The sequence below is a fragment of the Hyperolius riggenbachi genome, chromosome 6 (genome assembly GCF_040937935.1).
Source record: "Hyperolius riggenbachi isolate aHypRig1 chromosome 6, aHypRig1.pri, whole genome shotgun sequence".
In the NCBI taxonomy this organism is placed as follows: Eukaryota; Metazoa; Chordata; class Amphibia; order Anura; family Hyperoliidae; genus Hyperolius; species Hyperolius riggenbachi.
Window position 1 is genome coordinate 365,883,569 of NC_090651.1, and position 20,749 is coordinate 365,904,317.

Sequence of the window (20,749 nt, forward strand, 5' to 3'; positions counted from 1 at the left end):
ATCTGAGGTTCAAGCCATCTCTACCAATAATATTAGATTGGGTAGACGGGTACAAAGCCTGCTGCCCCCCCGCTCCTCCACATAACAACAGAACATGTCACTAGCTAGAAGACTAGTGACTCATTTGTATGGCATCAGCAACAAACTATCCCCAGAAGGATGGAGTCTTAATAGTTCTCTGGCAACAATAACAATAATAATAATAATAATAATCATAATAATCATAATAATTCTTATGTATCTACTTCTCATTATTTCTTTGGATATAGCAAGACTTGGATACATTATTCTGGCTTTAAGGGCAAAATGATATGATTTGCATATTCTTGAGTGATGCAACATTGGAAACCACAGTTGCTCACTTAAAGCTGGATTATCGCAAATATCTCCTGTTTTAAGAAGGCAAAACTATATTCATTGTTGCTTTTTAGTAAGAGGGTTTTTTTGGTCTCTTTTAGCCCCTTATACTTTCCTAGAGGATCTGGGTCACCATGAGTTTCTAGAGTATTCTGTAGTATTGGGCCAAGCCCTATACTTTAGAGCCACATCAATCCTTACCATGCACTGAGGCTCAGGCTGAATGCATGTCCGATTGGTGTGGCTCTGTAAAATTTATTAGCTATAGACTCACTAGAGATCATAGAGATGATTTACATATTCAGGAGTCTTGTCTTGTCTGTTTTAAGAAGACTAAATTATATTCAGTATTGGATATTTGAGAGCATCACAAAAATGTTTGAATTATAAACAGAGATTAGGTATGCCCAAGACTATGACAAACATTGTGAAAAGACATTACATACCTTGATGCGTTGAGGGTGGTCTTTACTGAACATGATCGTCTTGTTATTGAGTTGCAAAGCCAGAGTTTGGGTGAAGAAGTTGGCTCTGTTACCACGCTGGTAATTTTGGATGGTGATGGAGAGCGGGGTGTGGGATGGGTCCTTTGAAGTCATTTTCACCAGCTGGTAGGTACAAGTGCTCATCAGTGAATATTTCCATCCATCAAATGTTGTGTAATCAGAGCCTCCATGAACGATGCAGGTGGAGAACTCTACTGGATGGCAGCCTCGTACTCCATCCACCAGCCTGCAGCTCTCACCGTTCTTGCATTGGGTAGGTTCACATGTCACTTTTCCACTTCTTGCCTCACACTTGCAGAGTGTGCTGCACTTCTCATCATACCAGGATTGCTCAGGCTCGTAATAGCGTCCGTTGTGCTGGCAGCCGCAGCTAGAGATCGGGACACATTTATCTCCACTAAGGACCATCCCGTCACGGCACTCACAGGTCTCCACACAGGGTTTTTGACATGAGGCTGGAGCAGTTTTGTTGGAGCAAGTTGCAGGACAAGCATTTCCGCAGGCATTGAAGTGGCTGTTCTCAATGCTGCAAACCATTGCTGTAAGATCAGAATGATCACATTACTCACAATAAAACAAAAACAAACAGAGAGAGAGAAGCTCATAACTGTCCCTCTTTTGGAGGGACAGTTCCTCTTTGAGAACCCAATCGCTCTGTCCCTCTTTCTTCCTCATTTGTCCTTCTTTCAAGACTTGTGTACAGAAATATGTAAACATATGTATTTTTCTGCTAAAAAACTGTCTTTAACCACTTCACCACTGAGGGGTTTTACCTCTTGAGCACCAGAGCAATTTTCACCTTTCAGTGCTCCTTCCATTCATTCGTCTATAACTTTATTATTACTTATTGCAATGAAATGAACTATATCTTGTTTTTTTTCGCCACCAATTAGGCTTTCTTTAGGTGGGACATTATGCCAAGAATTAATTTATTCTAAATGTGTTTTAATGGGAAAATAGGAAAACATTTGGAGAAAAAAATATTATTTTTCAGTTTTCGGCCATTATAGTTTTTTTAAATAATGCATGCTACTGTACTTAAAACCCATGAAATGTATTTGCCCATTTTTCCCGGTTAGGAAAACATTTGGGGAAAAAAATCATTATTTTTCAGTTTTCGGCCATTATAGTTTTTAAATAATGCATGCTACTGTAATTAAAACCCATGAAATGTATTTGCCCATTTGTCCCGGTTATTACACCATTTAAATTATGTCCCTATCACAATGTTTGGCGCCAATATTTTATTTGGAAATAAAGGTGCATTGTTTTCAGTTTTGCGTCCATCCCTAATTACAAGCCCATAGTTTATGAAGTAACAGTGTTATACCCTCTTGACATAAATATTTAAAGAGTTCAGTCCCTAAGGTAACTATTTATGTATTTTTTTTATTGTAATTTTTTTTTTATTACAAAAAAAAAATTGGGGGAGTAATGAGTTAATTTCTAATGTAAAACTATGTATTTGTATATGAAAAATGCTTTTGGGTGTAGTTTTACTATTTGGCCACAAGATGGCCACAGTAACTTTTTGTGCATGCGACCTGTAAGCGTAGGAAGTACGCTTACAGGAAGTACAATGAGGCTGGGAAACTTTTTTTTTCACAATGCTCATAGAAGCAGCCGATCATTTCTGGGGGATCAGCAAAAACTCGGTATACAGAGGCACCAGAGTAGAGTAAAATGTTTTAAAAACCGCTTAAAAGGAGAGGGGGATGTTAAGGTGGACTCACCTCCCTCTTACAAAAAAAGAAAACTCACTTGAGTCTCAATAAAACAGAATTGTCAAATAATTTATTCAACTCCACAAATGCAACGCGTTTCGCGGGCGTGACCCCGCTTCCTCAGGCAAAAATGGGAGCACAACTCATTGGGTCAAGCAATAGGTTTGAGCGCCTCTGTATACCGAGTTATTGTTGATCTTCCAGTCCACCCTGGGTGGAGGGGTGCATCCCCATCTACTATCTACAGAGAGCGACTTCTTAACCTGAGTGGGGTCAGGTCCTAATGCTCACCACCTGCATTTAAAGTTGTTGCCTATGGGTAACCCCTGTTTGTGAGTATATATACATAAAATTGTATTGAACTCTTTATTTTACCTGACAATACTGCCCCATATTAGGCTCTCGATTCTCTTCTTGTTTTTAAGCGATCATTTCTGGGGGGCTGAGATCAACGAACGGGAAAGTTTTTTCTCGTTCATTGATCTCCGGGCGAGCGGCCTGCAGCGTGCAGCATCTTCCAGCAGCTATGGGCTATGCTCAGGCAAGTGGCTATAATTTGCTTGAGTGAGGTTCTTCTCACTCAAACATCACTCAGGTGAAGCCAAGCAATGTGTTCTCCATTAAAGTGAAACTCCAGTGAAAATCATGTAATAAAAAAGTGCTTCATTTTTACAATAAATATGTATAAATGATGTAGTCAGTGTTTGCCCAATGTAAAAACTTTCCTCTCCCTGATTTACATTCTCACATTTATCACATTTTTACTGCTGGCAGGTGATGTTAGTGGAAGGAGATGCTGCTTGCTTTTTTGGCAGTTGGAAACAGCTGTAAATAGCTTTTTTAACAATTCAATGAGGTTCACAGACAGGAAACTGTCAGGACTATGATCCTGACATCACACTGTGGGAAGGGTTTCACCACAATAACAGCCATACAGAGCCCCCTGATGATCCGTTTGTGAAAAGGAATATATTTCTCAGTTTGGTATTATTGAGTTCCTCCACAACTGTGATATAATACAACAAATAAGATTTTTTTTCTTTCAGTAAGTGTATCTCCTTTAACCCTAAACTGAACCCAGCCGCTACATATTGTATAATTAATACTTCATCTAGTATATTATAATCTTAAAGGGGACTGTAACATCCAAAAATTAAAACAAATCCTAAAAAGTAGTTATCCCCCTCAAAAATATATATATATGTAAACCCCTTTTTAAAATATTTTTTCTCTTTTTACCTGGTCTGGATGCCTTTGCCTAACTGCTGAGTTTTTTTTTTTTTTTTTTTAGCAACAGCTGAAGCTTATCTCAGCATGCAAATAATGTGGGGCATCCTACTTTAGATAAGATCAGGACACTATGACCAGGAGTGTTAATTGCACCCCAGTGATGTAAGCCTGTTGCCTAGGTGATGATATTTGTTGTGGGAAGGACAGTAAGTTGCGGCAGTAGAGAGGGGAAATTAACACTGAGCTGGATTGAAAAGCAAAAGAAAAGGGCAGAAGTGGTGTTAATTTTGGCATTACAGAGGAACAGTAAAGATGGAAACCAGTAGAAATATTCCTTTCTTTTTTTTTTCTTCCTATCACATTTCTCCAAAATCTTACAGTGAACACTATAAACAAACAGGACAAACAGAATAGATAAGCTAAATAAGAAATTTCTTACTGGAGAATTTTTTGTTTTTCAGTCAATAGGAAGTTACATCCCACTTTAAAACCAAAGAATAATGATACAAATCTATAAGTAATTGAAAAAGAGTTCTACTCACGACAACCCGATTGAGTCCTCCAATCGTAAACCTTGACGCCTTCCTGTAAGCATGCCTTTGCATAGGTCTCCAGAGATTTACATAGAATAGCTTTTGCACCACCATTCATACAGACATCAAAGGCACAGGCATCGAGGAGTTTGCTGGGATCTACTTTTTTGATACACTTTCTGAAAGGTCCATCCTCTTTGGAAAGCAAGCCACAGTTATTATCACTTCTGTACTGACGCTTCTGGTCCTCATCACACGTTAGACATTTATTTGGACAACGGTGGAAACAGAAGGAATCATTCTTATTCGCTTGCCATTCTGCAAACCAGTCTGTGACGGAATTAATTAGCGTTCCATTGGGAGCTCTCTGGTCATCATCTGGATTCTGATTGAAATTGCCACAAATACCAGAAATGGAGTTATAATAACTGCTGGAAAGAGTCATTGTGAAGACCCAATTATAATCAAATGTTACTTCCAAATAGGGTACGGCCTGCACAATGGCTGTTACGCCACTCTGGGTTGCTGTCAGTCTCCCATTAGCCAGAGTGACCGGTAGGTTGCTTAGTTCCCCATTAACCTATGCAGAAAGGCAAAAAAAATTACATTAGTTTGACCAGGAAAAAATAGAATCAAAATGATACAATTTAAAAGAATCAAAAAGTAAGCTTTCAACATGTCTTTAGGCTCTCACATCCTATGAAAGACTCGACTATAGAAAATTGAAAGGTGATTTATACCAATGAGTAGATCAATTTACTGTAACTGGGATAAGTCTTAACCTTCTCCCGACCACCTCACGCCAATGGGTGGCGGGAGAGTGGCACCTCCAGGACTGCCTAACGCCAATTGGCTTCAAAGTCCTGGAGGCGGGGTTAGCAGGGAATGAGCGCTCGCTCACACGCTCATTCCCTGTGGCTGTAAACAAAGCGAGGCTCCATCATCAGTCTGCCAGCCACGATCGGAGCTGGCAGGCTGCAATATAAAAAAAAAGCTAAATAAATATTTGTACAGAGCTGTGATCTAGCACAGCGCAGCAGAGGGGACAGCCCTGTCACTTAACTGTCCCTCTGATTGGCTCACAGCAATCTAATTCCTCTCATAGGCTGATGACTATGAAAGTGGAGTATAGTGTACAGATCGCAGTCTAGGGCCAATTTAAGGGAGAAGGGGGAAATAAAAGAAATAGTGCTTTTTAAAAAAAAAATTAGTTGAAAAAAAAAATCACAGCAGCAATCAAATCCCACCAAAATAAAGCTCTAGTTGGGAGAAGAAACTGCGGTAACATTAATTTGTGTGAAACGTTGTATGGTCGAGCAATCAAGCATTAAACCTGTGCAGTGCTGAATTGTAAAACATCGACTGGTCACTAGGGAAGGGAAGGGGGGGGGGGTGTTTATAAACCTGTGGTACTAAAGAGGTAAAAGTATTAAATATTCCCTACCAACTATCTGCATGAATGATCTGCTCATCTTAGTATGATTGAGTGAGAGGGCCTCTGTCAGTCTTGCAAGAATTTTCCCAAACTTACACAAAGTTTCATTGGAACAGTTTTGCAAATTGCATTGAAGTCAATGGCACCAAATTAAGTGATTAATAGCAAAGCCCCCATAAATAATCATCATATTTGGTGTGATACAGAGGACAGTGGGAACAAGCAGGGGCAAAATAAAAAAAAAATGATTTTACATTTATGATAGGAGAAATGTTTTTAAATGCGGTATAATGGCAGATAATGTATCTACCCATCGGTAATAAAACTTTACATAGATTTTTAAAACAGCAGTGAATTTCCTGCCAGGGTTCAACAGAAAACCCTGGGGAAGGTTGTAAAGCTTTTGTAAGGAATCTCTGGAAGAGAGGGTCGGCAAAGCTTCCCCTCCTAAAAAGACCTTGTCTATAGCACGGAAAGGGAGCACTTCCCAACCTCTGGTGCCCGAGAAGAGGTGGGGGGAATCCCAGATGTCCTCCTCCTCAAACAAAATGGGCATAAGTTTACTAAAGTGCCAGATTTATAAAGTGCCAGATTTAACACATTTTACTATGCTTGGTTACAGCTTCGGAAAGACGTACCTGTATCTGATTGAATTCTCCCGTGTGTATGGAGATTGTTACGTTGTACATCGTTACATACACAGCCTTGACATAGGAGAAGTCTTGAGACCCTCTGTTGTCATTTTCGGTGACTATCTTGAATGGTGGCAGGCCAGGATCATCGCCTTTGTACTGTGCCATGACGTAGCCACAGGTGCCCTGGGCATCGACAAATTTGCCATCTAAAGTCATGTAGTGGGGGTCACCCCATGCCCAGCACTGACTGCTGAAATCAGACTCACAAGCGGCTTCCTCACCCTGAACTTTACAGCTTTCCTTCGAACGGCAAGTTTTGGACTTGCAAGGATCTAGAAAAAAACATACACAGTTATACACATTAAAATATTTATAAACTTTACAGGTGCCTTCAAAAACTCAATAAAATTGAAGGGAAGAAAAATAATGAGTTTCACTTACCTGGAACTTCTACCAGCCCCCTGCAGCCGCCCTTTGCCCTCGTCAGTGCTCAATGATCCTCTGTTCTCCCGCCGCCACCTAGTTTCATTTTTGCTGACTCGGTGTCGGTGGGCTACTGCACCCATCGGTGTGGCTCTGACCATGCGTATCCTTCTTTGCATTCCCCTACTATTGCAGGGGGGGAATGCAAAGAAGGATACCCATGACCAGGGCCGTGTAGACGCAGTGGCCTGCTGACTCTGAGTCAGCAAAAATGAAACTAGCTGGTGGTGAGGGAACGGAGGATCGTTGAGGACCAGCGAAGGCACAGGGCGGCTGCAGGGGGCTGGTAAAACCCCAGGTAAGTGAAACATATTTTTTTTCTTCCCCTTAGGTTTTACTTTAAAAAAGAAAAAAAGAGGTGCAAAGGGAGTATCTGTGCCAATGGTTAGTTGTGCTCACAGAGGCATCTAGCACACCTAGTTCTTGGCAGTGGCACAGATACTCCCCTTTTGCCTGATGAAGTGGGCTGCATCCTGTGAAAGACATTGCATCCTGGAGTGATTAACCTTTTCACCTCCCCCAGCACGAGTATCTACCTCCCTGTATGTACACAAATACAAACAAATTATTTTTAAAAACCCTTGTAGGTGAAAGGGTTAATAAAAAGTATTTTAAGACATCGACTTTCTGAGTCGTCTGATAGGAGGTAAGTGTACCACTACCTCCTTTACACTTTTATTCCACATTTTCATTTTTTTTTTTTTTGGCGGGGGGGTTATGCTTAGTTGCCTCCAAGGGTCTCACTTATGGTGACCATACATGGTACAATTTTTCCATGCTTTTTTTTTAATTAGATAATTTTGTTCGATTATTCCGATTATTTTCAACATGTCCCATCGCATTTTTATCTAAAAACAGGATAATCATTCATTTTTATTGATCAAAAAATAGAAAAATTATTTTCGACTTTCATTCGATGTGACTGTTTTGGTTGAATAAACGGGAAAATTGAAAGTTTTTTTATTTTACCGTGTGTGGGCACCATTAGGGAAATTGTAAGTTCAAGACTGACATAGCATTAGAAATGTCTCCAGACTCGTCCGCATTGATGGATATTTGACCTCCCTCTCCTCACCTTTGTTGACACAAGTCCTCAAACCATCCCGGAGCTTACAAATCTCATCTTCAGCACAGCGCTTATTATGGCAGCTCAAGCCAAGTCCCGGCCTACAAGTACATTCCTGGCTGCAGTCCTCGCTGAGAACAGTCTCATTGGCCTGAAAATGTAATAGAGAGATTATAAAGTGGGAATTCACTAAAAATGTAATGTTTGCCCTAATGCATCAAACACTTCACCCCGAAGGGGTTTTTACCCTAACGGACAAGAGCGATTTTCACGTTTCAGTACTCATGCATTTCATTTGTCAATAGCTTAATCACTACTTATCACAATGAAGTGATCTATATCTTATTTTTTTCACCACCAATTAGGCTTTTAGGGGGTTGATATTTGTTTTCATTAATTACTTTTATTTTCTATGCAATTTAATGGGGAAAAAAATAAAAAATGAAAAAATACACTATTTCTCCCATTTCATCCCCTATAGATGTAATATAAACACTGCTACTGTACATAAAGCCAACACATTTTATCTGCCTATTTGTCCTGTTATCACAAGATTTTAATGATGTCCCTCGTACAAAGTATGGTGACAATATAATATTTGGAAATCAAGGTGTATTTTTTCTATGGTGTTTTTTTTTACCCACTAATCTCACTTGCACGAGCGCGGGAACACACATGCACATGCGGCAGCGCGCACGAGTGCGTGGTAGCGTTCACATGCACAGCAGCAGCAGCAGCACTGTTTGACTTATAAAAACATCCTGGAGCCGTTAAGAGGCTCTAGCAGGACGTTTTTATAAGTCTGCGTGTCATTAAGTGGTTAAACACAGTTAAAATGAATATGAAGTAGAGATGTCGCGAACCGAAAATGGCTACATATCTGCTTACAGATATGTAGCCAGACATGGCCTTGTCTTTTGTGTTCAACAGTTGTCAAGAGAAAAAGTAGACAAGATAGCAGTGTTAGGAAGACTTGCCTAAGGTCTCCTACTGAATAGGTGCTGGCTTACTGAACAGACAGAGACGAGATTCGAACCCTGGTCTCCTGTGTCAGAGGTAGAGCCCTTAACCATTACACCATGCAGCCACTGCGTACAGATATGTAGCCAGACATTGCCTTGTCTTTTGTGTTCAACAGTTGTCCAAAGAGAACCCCAGATAGCCAGGTAGATTCATCTCTCTCTCTCTCTCTCTCTCTCTCTCACCAACACTACATGCTGAAGCCAGCCTAGCATGTACCATTTATGCTCAATCCATTTATGCTCAAAAATACAATTCCGTGGAAAGCGGTGACCATCCCTACTAGAGCGAGAGAGAGAGAGAGAGAGAGAGAGAGAGAGAGAGAGAGAGAGAGAGATGAATCTACCTGGCTATCTGGGGTTCTCTTTGGACAACTGTTGAACACAAAAGACAAGGCAATGTCTGGCTACATATCTGTAAGTAGTGGCTGTATGGTGTAATGGTTAAGAGCTCAGCCTCTGACACAGGAGACCAGGGTTCAAATCTCATCTCTGTCTGTTCAGTAAGCCAGCACCTATTAAGTAGGAGACCTTAGGCAAGTCTTCCTAACACTGCTATCTTGTCTAATTTTTCTCTTGACAACTGTTGAACACAAAAGACAAGGCCATGTCTGGCTACATATCTGTAAGCAGTGGCTGCATGGTGTAATGGTTAAGGGCTCTGCCTCTGACACAGGAGACCAGGGTTTGAATCTCATCTCTGTCTGTTCAGTAAGCCAGCACCTATTCAGTAGGAGACCTTAGGCATGTCTTCCTAACACTGCTACTGCCTATAGAGTGTGCCCTAGTGGCTGCAGCTCTGGTGCTTTGAGTCTGCCAGGAGAAAAGTGTGATATAAATGTTATTTGTCTTGTCTATTTTTTCTCTTGCATTGAGCATAAATGGTACATGCTAGGCTACTTTCAGCTACTTTCAGCTACTTTCAACTAGTAGTGTTGGTAGTATAGGGGATATGTTAGTTAGCTACCATACACTGAGACCTGGGTTCAAATCCCAGTCACGGTATGTAAGCTGGTTTTTGAAATACTGGAATTCCCTGGCAGATGAGACCCTCCTCCCTCCGGTAGGAGGGAATATGTAGGAGGAGAGGAGGGTGGAGGGTGCAAGAGGCTAATTAAAATTTCCTTAGCAGAGTGTGTAGCAGCTGTTTCTTAATTAATTAGTATAGGCAGACGAGTGAGTCAAATGGCTCAAGGACCTTGACTTATATAAGGGGGGTGGGGCTCCAGGCGTGAGTGCAGTCTGATTGGTAACAATGTGCCTGCTGACTGTGATGTAGAGGGTCAAAGCTTTGCTCAATAGAGCATTATGGGGTGAATTGAACTTCCGGGAAAGTTCGCCATTGGTAGGTGAACGTGAACCACTGAAGTTCGCCTGGAACCGTTCGCCGGCGAACCATTCGAAACATCTCTAATATGAAGCACAACAAGACTGCTATGATGTAATTTCAATGCATATTTAGACCTCATGGAAGCTAAGTGATATTGCACGCTGCAGGACACATTCTCAGATTGAATCCTAATTGAGCAAATAAAAGAGAAAAAAGTTATATGTGTCTTCCCTCCCAAGTAGCAGTACCTTGACAAACAGATGATTTTAGCTGACAGTTTAATGTTACATTAAATGCCTTAGACCAAATGTAAGTATATTATCACTTTAACCATTTCCGTACTAGCAGTCTCTGCCCCCTTAAGGACCAGAGAATGCTGGTACGGTAAAACGACGCCTCCTGACAAATCGCTGCAATAGTCCGCCACTCCTGCCAGTAACACCATTCTGTCCCTGCCACAGATCCCTCTCTCTGCTGTCCCTATGATAGCAGAGCGCTGTGTGCCTGGTCAGGAGCCGCTTTCATTTTCTCCTGACCCTGTCAATCAATGTAAGCCAATGGGATTGGCTTACAGTGAATGACAGGGCCAGGAGCTAATGAAAATTGCTCCTGGCTGGCTCACAGAGCTCTGCTGTCAAAGAGACGGCAGGGTGAGTGTATTGCGGCGGGGAGAAAACGGTGCAATCGGCGGGCGTGACTGCGCAGCAGGATGATTGAAATCTACGTCCTGTCAGATCCACGCTGCCACATGCAGGACGTAGATTTCAACTGCGTCGGTCCGCAAATGGTTAAGTAACTCATTTAGAAATAATGGTTATTTAATGGTAGAGGTAAACTAATGAGGTATAAAAAGATGCCTTGGGAAGTTTTATCACTTCCAGTGAACGGCAGTACAGATATTTCTAATCCTTTGTCAATGCCTCTTCAGTAATCATCCTCATAGGAATTTTTCATCAAATTTTCTTTCAAAACTTCTACTCACCATGTGCATGCGCAGTTTCTCATAATGTCTGTGACCATGCCCCCAAAATCCTCCTTTCTACTGTGCATGCGTGCAGAAACTAGAAGATTCAAACTGTGCATGCACAAAGTCTAATACTTCTGGTTTACAGGTCTCGACCACTCAAGGTCTGGGCCCAGACCAGACCAACTAGCAGACATACGGGCATTTCGGGGGGAGGAAAGATGCAATGCAGCACTGCTGGACAGGACTTAAAACACTAGGTATGTTTTCATACCACCTATTCCCCGCATGTATTATTTAAGATGGCAGCTGTTATATTTAATCTTTCATCAAGAGAGTTAGGCCTCGTTCACATTACCAATGTGAATGACTGTGCCATCGGAACTGCAACGTGTACAAACGTATTCCATCTCCGTTTGCATGCGCTGCGTGGCTGATTCCCATTTTCTGTAGTGAATGGGACAGTCATGCGTTTGGGCAAAAAATGCATGCAGCATGCGATCCCGGACCGCCCTGGTCCACAACGCATGCAGTGTGAACATCAGACAGGGAAGTCTATGCACTTCTGCGTTTCTTCCTTCCACACGCGTTGCTGAAATACGGACACTGTCAGCAACATGTGTAATGTGAACGAGGCCTTAGAGTTAAAGTTAGTCAAAATATTAAAATATTTATTACTTAAAGTGGTCTGAAACTCTGACATATCATTAATTAAAACAGTGTTTTTCTACTTTTTATTGCTAATACAGTTATCATATTTGCATTTTTGCACAGTTTCCAAAGTGTAGTTTATCTTGCCCTGAAAACTGCCATTGCATTTTATTCCAACTGATTTTTATTATATATTTAAATCCTCTAATGAGCAGTTCTGATTTGTGTGTGTGCTTGAAGCAGACAGCTTCTCAGAGACTGGTTTTTACTTGTTATACACAAATGTATGTTGGAATGTAAGCAAAGATACTCTTATCTCCAGTCATTGTGCTTTGTTTAACCAATCTTTTAGAGCAAAGTAGAAATGCTGACTTTCAAACCACTTTAAATGTTTTTGTTTGTTTGTTTGTTTGTTTGTTTTTTTTTGTTGCTCATACTGCAAATTATATGTGTGTTTATATGTGTGTATAATTATATATTGCCTAATATTGAGTATGATCATTGGAGGAGTAGAAAGAGATGCTCTATTTTAAATGATGCATTCGAAAATAATAAAGTTTGAAAATACAACTGAATATAAAATGATCTTACCGCCAGATACCTCCCATTGTAGTTACATCCACAGTTCTCTATGGTCACACATTTGTCACCGTTGAACAAATAGCCAGGGTCACACTCACATCCCTCGAAACATCTGTCGCTACAAGTGCTCGGTGCCAGGAGGCTATTGCAGGTGGACTCACAGGTGCGGGTACACAGCTTGTACTGACTCTTCGCCGGACAGGCAAGTGCTGGTGTAGAAAGACAGAGGGGATATTGAAGTTAAATTCCACCTTTGTGGAAGGATACATAAGGGCCCATATGCAATTAACTTTTCTCCTGCGTTATCTGCTAGGAGATAACTTTCATCTTCTCTATAAAATAACTTTTAAGCATTTTACAATTGAAAAAGTACCGAAAAGCTGGTTAAAAATTACTATCATCATTATTTTGAGTATTTTCCTACTTGCTGGTGGTTTAAAAAACAAACCTTGGAGAAAACTCAGGAGAAAAGGTGAATTGCATACGGGCCAAGGTGACATGTGACATGATGAGATAGACATGTGCATGTAGAGTGCCTAGCACACAAATAACTAGGCTGTGTTCCTTTTTTCTCTTTTTCTGCCTGAAAGAGTTGACATTTAACTATGCAACTGACGGTTTCTCTCAAGTTGGGACTTAGTCAGATTATAGAAACCCTCACTGCAGGATTCCAAAAAAAAATAGTTATTTTTAAGGAGTAGGAGGATAGATTAGATACAATTGCATCTCGTATCAGTTTATTTTCACCTCGGGTTTCCTTTAAGAAAATCAATTCCTGTAAATCAGCTTTGTGCTAGGCAGTTTCTGTGCATAGGCGGGCTATGTGTGGAGCTGGGGCACTGCTGATGCGTGAGTGAGCCTCAGTCGGTGTTGATTCAGGAGCTCCATATTTTCTCCTCATCTCCAACCCATCCGTTCATCACCCCCCGCACTCTGATGCTCCTCCTACAAATTTCAAAGGTGCGGTAAACAGCGATTAGATGTATTTTTACCTGATCTTACAGTCTCTGGTGCTGTCTCTCATTTCTGTCCCCACTTTCTGCATGTGACACCACCCAAGGATCAGGTGAATACGAGGATTACTGTTCTTATCTAAACCTCTGCATTTTGAGTAAGCTGCACTTGTTTTAAGGACATGGAAGCACTTGTTATAGGAAAAACATAATGGAGGCACTTGTTACACAGGCAACACTATATGGGCATTTTGTTTTAGAAAGGACAAAATAAAAGTGGCATATCAACATGGAATTGTGACCAATTTGGGTCTTATGCTGGGAATACACGAGTCGACACCCTCCGCATCCCCGCTCGTCCGCGCGGGTGCCCAGATCGATTCCTGCTCGTCCCCACGGGCGTTCCTTATCTTTTGCTCATTTTCTTCCCTTGGGGATCGAGCACAGAATCGATCCAGCGGTGTATCGGACCTCTCGGAAATTATTAATCGAGCCATCTGCGGCTCGATTGACAAGAACAATCCATCCATTTATGCCCAGCATTACAGATCAAACACCCATCAAATTGGTAGGATAGGATGGCAATCTCTAGAAAAGAGTAAAGTATCAACTGAACAAGAAGGACTTACGGCAATTAGCAGCAACTCTCCACATTCCAATTGCAGCTCCTTTTTCTTGACACAGCGCCACATAGGCCTGGATAGCGGCACACACTGCACCATACCCATCATGCTCCAGGCAGGCTTGTGACACACAGCTCTTCACAAATTTCTCGGGAGGCACAAGGCCGTGACAATATTTGAATGATCCGTTGGGATCTGCAATCATGCCACACTTGCTATTTGACTTAACTTCAGTGCTTCTGGCTTCATCACACTTTGGACACTGGTCAGCAGAACACCCACGACATCCGTGTTTAGCTAAGGCCCAGGACTCACTGAATAATGTTACGTTGGTGGTGGTGGAGCCATTTGGAAGATAAAGGTCATCTTTGGCAGCATTATTGTAATTTCCACAGATGCCTTCAACATCGCCAGATAAAGTGCTTGGTAGCCAAACTGAAACAATCTGCTGCGCGTTATAAAGAAGCTTAATGCTGTCTTTAGTCTGGACTACGATATTATTTCCCTCCTTGTTTATCCAAATCTCACGTCTGGAGGACTGCCAAGGAAGGGTTATTTTCTCATTGTTGATCTGAAATTAAAAAAAAAAAATAAAAAAAAATGTTATTTTGCTTCCTGTTGAACTTAAAGTGCACCTCTGGTGAAAATGAAAAAAAATATAGACACACTAATGAAGCAAAGTTAAAATGCCCTGGCAGATTATTTTAGCAACTGCAGCCTTGCGTGAGCCAGTTTCTGGCACATAGGGCTTGATTCTCTGAACCGTGATAACTATTATCACGGTCGCGTATTATAACTTTGCATTTTAATTTGCAAACGGGCTCAATTTCACGTGGAAATTTACGTTTGTGCGCGAAAAATGTTATGCACAACGATAGCGTGACCGTGATAATAGTTCTCACAGTTTAGTGAATCAAGCCCATAGAATAAAACCTTGCAGAAAAAGGCCTTGGTCTATTCTATAACAGACAGAGAAAAGGCAGAGGCCTTTTTCAGCAAGAGGATAGCGCTACAGGCCCGAAACCTGACTCAAACGTGGCTCTGATAAATCTTACTGCTAAAATGATATTTGGGCACATTATAACTAGAGATGTAGCGAACGGTTCCCGAACCGTTCGCCGGCGAACATCTCTGAATACATGGGGCTTTTACTACTTCCGGGTCGCTCTGACCCGGAGTAGTACGCCTGCGCTGCCCGGCGAAGCGCGTCCTAGATCGCGCTCCTGTTGACGGGCACTCTCTGCGCATGTGCGTGACGTCATGAACGACGTCACGCACATGCGCAGAGAGTGCCCGGCAACAGGAGCGCGATCTAGGACGCGCTTCGCCGGGCAGCACAGGCGTACTACTCCGGGTCAGAGCGACCCGGAAGTAGTAAAAGTCCTAGAGATGTTCGCCGAGCGAACAGTTTGCAACATCTCTAATTATAACTTTACTTAGTTTACCCATACTTGTTGGTATTGTGTATTTTCACCAGAGGTGAACTTTAACAGTAACAAAATAAGTTTTAGGACAACCCTAGAGGGTCACTGAGATGCAAATGAATCCAGCTTGAATGCAATTTTATGCTTATAAACTATATGTAGGCCGTAATTGGGCCAGTTAAATGTACTTCTTGACAAGTCTGACTAGCTCCAAATGCAAGCTGAATACAATTTACATGCAACATACAATTATTATACAGTAATTTAATTGACCATCTCCAATGCATGACACGATAGGAAAAAAAAATATTCGTACAGTTTTACATAATTCCTAAGTAAACAATAAATAAATAAATACTTATGTATGCTGAAGTTCTTATTTTAGAATTTATGGAAAAATGGAAAAAAGAAAATCAACATTGATTCAAAAAAATCATATTAGTGCTATGCAAGCTATTTTGCACTTTTATGTTTTAAAGCACATGTGTCGAACTCCAGGCCTGGAGAGCCAGATCCATGCCAGTGTTTAGGATGGACTGAGAAAGAAAGGAATGTGTTCTACCTGATGGACCACACCTTTTCTGATTCAGACCCATCAATTCATTTGAGCTGTATCAAAAATGTGTGAGGATCTCGGCCCTCGTAGGACCGGCTTGACATACCTGTTTTAAAGGGAAGGTCCAAGCAAAATAAAAAAATGAGTTTCACTTACCTGGGGCTTCTACCAGCTCCATGCACCCATTCTGTGCCCTCGTAGTCACTCACTGCTGCTCCAGTCCCCCGCAGTTTGCCGACCTCGGAGGTCGGCGGGCCGCATTGTGTACATTTTTACGCATTCCCGCTAGTGTAGGAACATTAACACATACATTTTTACGCGTTACTGGTTTAATGCGTAAAAATGTACGCAATGCGGCCCCAAGCTGCCAGCGAGGGACTGGAGCAGCAGTGAGTGACTACGAGGGCACAGGATGGCTGCATGGGGCTGGTAGAAGCCCAAGGTAAGTGAAACTTATTTTTTTATTTTGCTTGGACCTTCCCTTTAAAAACAAGTTTTACAATTTAGTCTGCAGCCAGCTTTGGTCTTTCAGACATTACACATCATTCAAGATATCCTTTGCATGGTATCGGAGCAATTTAATCTGTGGACACACCCAGTCACCACTTTCTATTTAGATGCTCAATCATTTTACTCCAGCCTGATAGTGATTGGCATGACTATCTCAATTAGGCAAGGTAAGAGAGTGATGTTATGTCTCCAGAAGTCTTTGCAAAAAAATTTGGTTTATTAACATATTCACAACCACCATTATATTCTGATATGACCCATGAAAACATTACAAACTTTTTTTTTTATCTAATGACAAACACTTTTAAAAAATGTAGTCGAGGTTTGCTAGAACATTTATTTTCTGCATGGTTTTTCACTTCTCTACACTCTTGGACATTAGCTCCAATACCTTGAAAGCTTTGTCATTTTAAATACCTTGACATTAAACATTGTTTCTACTACAACTGGGATGTTACATCAGCTCATACATTTGGTTCCTTACCTTAATGTCTGAACTTCCTCCATTGTCTAACTCTACAGTGTAGCCATCATATACCACAGTAATGGATTTGATTAATGCCACGTTGTTATTTTGGTCATTGTCCACGACCACTTGGAAATTGTTAGGTGCTCCTTTTTTGGACCTGGTAAGTACTTGGGTGCAGGTGCCTTGGAGCTCATAGAAACTGCCTTCTGGATTGATATAGTATGGACCTGCCCAAGCTGAACATTGGCCAAGTTCCTTGGGATGGCAGCCAAGGTCTCCATCCACCACTTTGCATGCTTCTTTGGCTCTACATGAGCTTTCCTGGCATGTGGTGATACCACTGGCACCACATGTACATTTCCTCTTGCAGAGGTCATCGGTGTAGAACTCTTGCCCTGCTTTGTAGTAGATGTTCTCAAAGACACAGCCACATTCCGCGATTGGCACACAGTCCTCACCACTCAGGATGAAACCATCATTGCAGTAGCACCCTTCCGTATAAGATGGTACACAAAATGGTGGAGCAATAAGGTCAAAACACGTAGGGGGACAACTGTTTCCAAGGAGCTCATAGTGACTGTTTGGGGGGCAGGTGAGTTCTTTGAAAATAAAAAAAAAGTACAATTTAAAATATGCCATAAATAATAACATCAACAGAGCACAACTACAATCAAGTTCTACTTCTAGGCCAACATCTCATCTACTGAGAAAAGTCCACCTAACATTTTTGTATTTAGACAGTTTAAAAACATTGAGCTGATCTCCTCCTTATGATCAGCAGTATCCCTGCTTATTTGTGCAGTTAAAGGGGCACTATGGCGAAAAATTGTAAAATTTAAAATATGTGCACACATAGACAAATAAGAAGTACGTTTTTTTCCAGAGTAAAATCAGCCATAAATTAATGTTCTCCTATGTTGCTGTCACTTACAGTAGGTAGTAGAAATCTGACCGAAGTGACAGGTTTTGGACTAGTCCATCTCTTCATAGGGGATTCTCAGCAAGGCTTTTATTCTTTATAAAGATATTCCCTAAAAAGGATTTATACAATGATGCTGGCCAGCTTCCTGCTCGCTACACAGTTTTTTGGCAGTTGGACAGAGCAACTGCCATTCACTAAGTGCTTTTGAAAATAAATAAATCCCTGAGAATCCCCCTATTTGGACTAGTCCACCAAAACCTGTTGCTTCTGTCAGTTTTCTACTACCTACTGTAAGTGACAGCAACATAGGAGAAAAGTAATTTATGGCTCATTTTACTCTGGAAAAAATGTACTTTTTATTTGTTTATGTTTGCACATATTTTAAATTTTACAATTTTTCTCCATAGTGCCCCTTTAATTAATCAGGCAATCAACTGAGCTTTGTGCTATTCATAAATCACCAAGATACAGATGGACAGTACAGTGGCATATTGTTAAGCACTCTGGCCTTGCAGCACTGGGTCACCAGTTCAAATCCCAGCCAGGGCACTATATGCACAGTTTTTTTTGTGTTTCCTCCGGGCATTCCAGTTTCCTCTCACATCCCCAAAACATACAGATAAGTTAAATGGCTTCTCCCTAAATTGTCCCTAGACTACGATACATACACTACATGATAGAGACATAGACATATGACTATGGTAGGGATTAGATTGTGAGCCCCTCTGATGGACGGTTAAGCGACAAGACTGTTCTTAGTACAGCACTGCGGAAGATGTCAGCACTATACAATTGTAAATAATAATAAAGAGATAATAATAATACAGATCTCACAGTGATTTTGACTGTGCCACGATTGCTCGTGTGAGATGGCCTGGTACCAATATTTCTGTAAGTGATAATCTCCTGGACTTTGTCTGCACATCAGTGTGGGGGGAAAAATGAAAAACATTCACTGAATGGCAGTCCTGTGGTTTGAAATTCCTTGTTGATAAGAATGGTTCCGAGATAAAGGGCAGACTGGTTCGGGTTGACAGGTAGGCTACAATTACTATGGGGATCAGCAAAGCACCTCAGAATGCCCAACAAGTCGCATGACACCAGGGTCCACTGCGGTTAGTGAAATATGTAAAGCGGAAGCTGGAAAGGACACATTGGACAGCAAAGATGTAAAGCATGGCCTGGTCCGATGAACCTTGATTTATGCTCAGACCCACAGATGACAAGGTCAGAATTCAGTGTCAGCAGCGTACAGTATGTCCTTGGAGCCAGCCTGCCTTGTGTCTGCAGTCCAAGCTGGTGGTGGTTTATCGGGGGTTCAAATGAAATATTCATAATATGAAATCTTAGTGAATGTCTGTAGGGTACCAAAACATGTTGACTTTCTGTAGGTTACAAAAGCATTTCTGACTATCCTTCAAAAGTTATAGCAATGAAGCGTTGTACCGTGTTAGCCATCAATAAAAGAAAGAAGTTTAGAATCAGGATGATATCATTTATTGACTAACTTAGAAGTAAAGGAGTAATATTTCAGCTATGAAGCCTATGAAGCTTTCAGCTATGAAGATACATTGTTCTGCAAACATAAATGAATGCCATTGGATAACTTCATTACAACATCAGGAGGGTCTCACAGGGATGCCAACTCATTTATGACAAATAGATAAGACCAATTGTTTGTTTAAACATCACATATCACAGACTTAAGGTGCGTACACACGCACTACGGCCACCAATGACGCGTCCGTCAGATCCTCCCACTGGGCGGACTTTCAGGCAACAGTAGCGCGTGTGTATGCACTGTCGACGGACTGATAAGGCTGTTTCTGAGCGATCCGCCTGGCGTATCCCCCCATAAAAAGTCCCTGAAAGTCCGCCCGGCAGGAGGGTCTGACGGACCCGTCATTGGCGGCCCTAGTGCGTGTGTACACATCTCAAGGGCTTGATTCACTAAACCGTGATAACTCATATCACGGCCGCGCCAGCGTTTTTGCTCGTGATTTCACGCGAAATTGCAAATTTTCATGTGCAATCGCGAATTTTCACATGCAAATCTTGCCATTTTTATGTGAAAATTTGTGATTGCACGTGAAAACCTTAAAACGCGTACAAAAACGCTAGCGCAGCCATGATATAAGTTATCATGGTTTAGTGAATCAAACTCTTAGTGTGATGAGGAGATATCGTAAAAGCGGAGTTTCAAAGTCATTTGGTCAGAGTACATACAACATTTGTAATAGCCTAAAAATAATTGTGGAATTTAAAATTCCACAATTTAAAATTCCACAATTCTTTTTCTATATATATATAAAATCGTGTGTGTGTGTGTGTGTGTGTGTGTGTGTGTGTGTGTGTGTGTGTGTGTGTGTGTGTGTGTGTGTGTGTGTGTGTGTGTGTGTGTGTGTGTGTGTGTGTGTGTGTGTGTGCCACGATCACGCGAAAACGGCTTGACCGTTTGAACGAAACTTGGTATACAGATCCCTTACTACCTGGGATGATAGGTTCTGGGGGTCTCGCGGCCCCCCTGCACACGTGGGCGGAGCTAAAAACAGCAAATCAGATTCCACCCATTCAAGTCAATGGAAAAAATGTAAAAGACTGCCATTCTCACAGTAATCAAGCCAGAGTCCCCACACTTGGCACAGTTGGTCACTTGGTGACCGAGGTTGCAAATCCAGGAAAAGGGGGCAGAGCATAAAACAGCCAATCAAATTTCAGCCGTTCATTTTAAATGGGTAAATGTAAACGACAGCCATTCTTAGACTGTTAATCGCAGG

The 20,749-nt window shown here is 41.5% G+C and overlaps 1 protein-coding gene across 1 annotated transcript in view; it reads right to left on the reverse strand.

Moving 5' to 3' along the window:
• Positions 1-20,749, reverse strand: part of LOC137521916 (IgGFc-binding protein-like) — a 237,839-nt gene that overhangs the window by 135,499 nt on the left and 81,591 nt on the right. The window contains exons 17-23 of the mRNA XM_068241793.1: positions 17,066-17,649; positions 14,098-14,662; positions 12,525-12,724; positions 7,979-8,120; positions 6,424-6,752; positions 4,360-4,930; positions 804-1,402 (exon numbers count right to left, since the gene is read on the reverse strand). Of these exons, the coding sequence (XP_068097894.1) occupies positions 804-1,402; positions 4,360-4,930; positions 6,424-6,752; positions 7,979-8,120; positions 12,525-12,724; positions 14,098-14,662; positions 17,066-17,649 (2,990 nt within the window). The remainder of the gene's footprint in view (positions 1-803; positions 1,403-4,359; positions 4,931-6,423; positions 6,753-7,978; positions 8,121-12,524; positions 12,725-14,097; positions 14,663-17,065; positions 17,650-20,749) is intronic.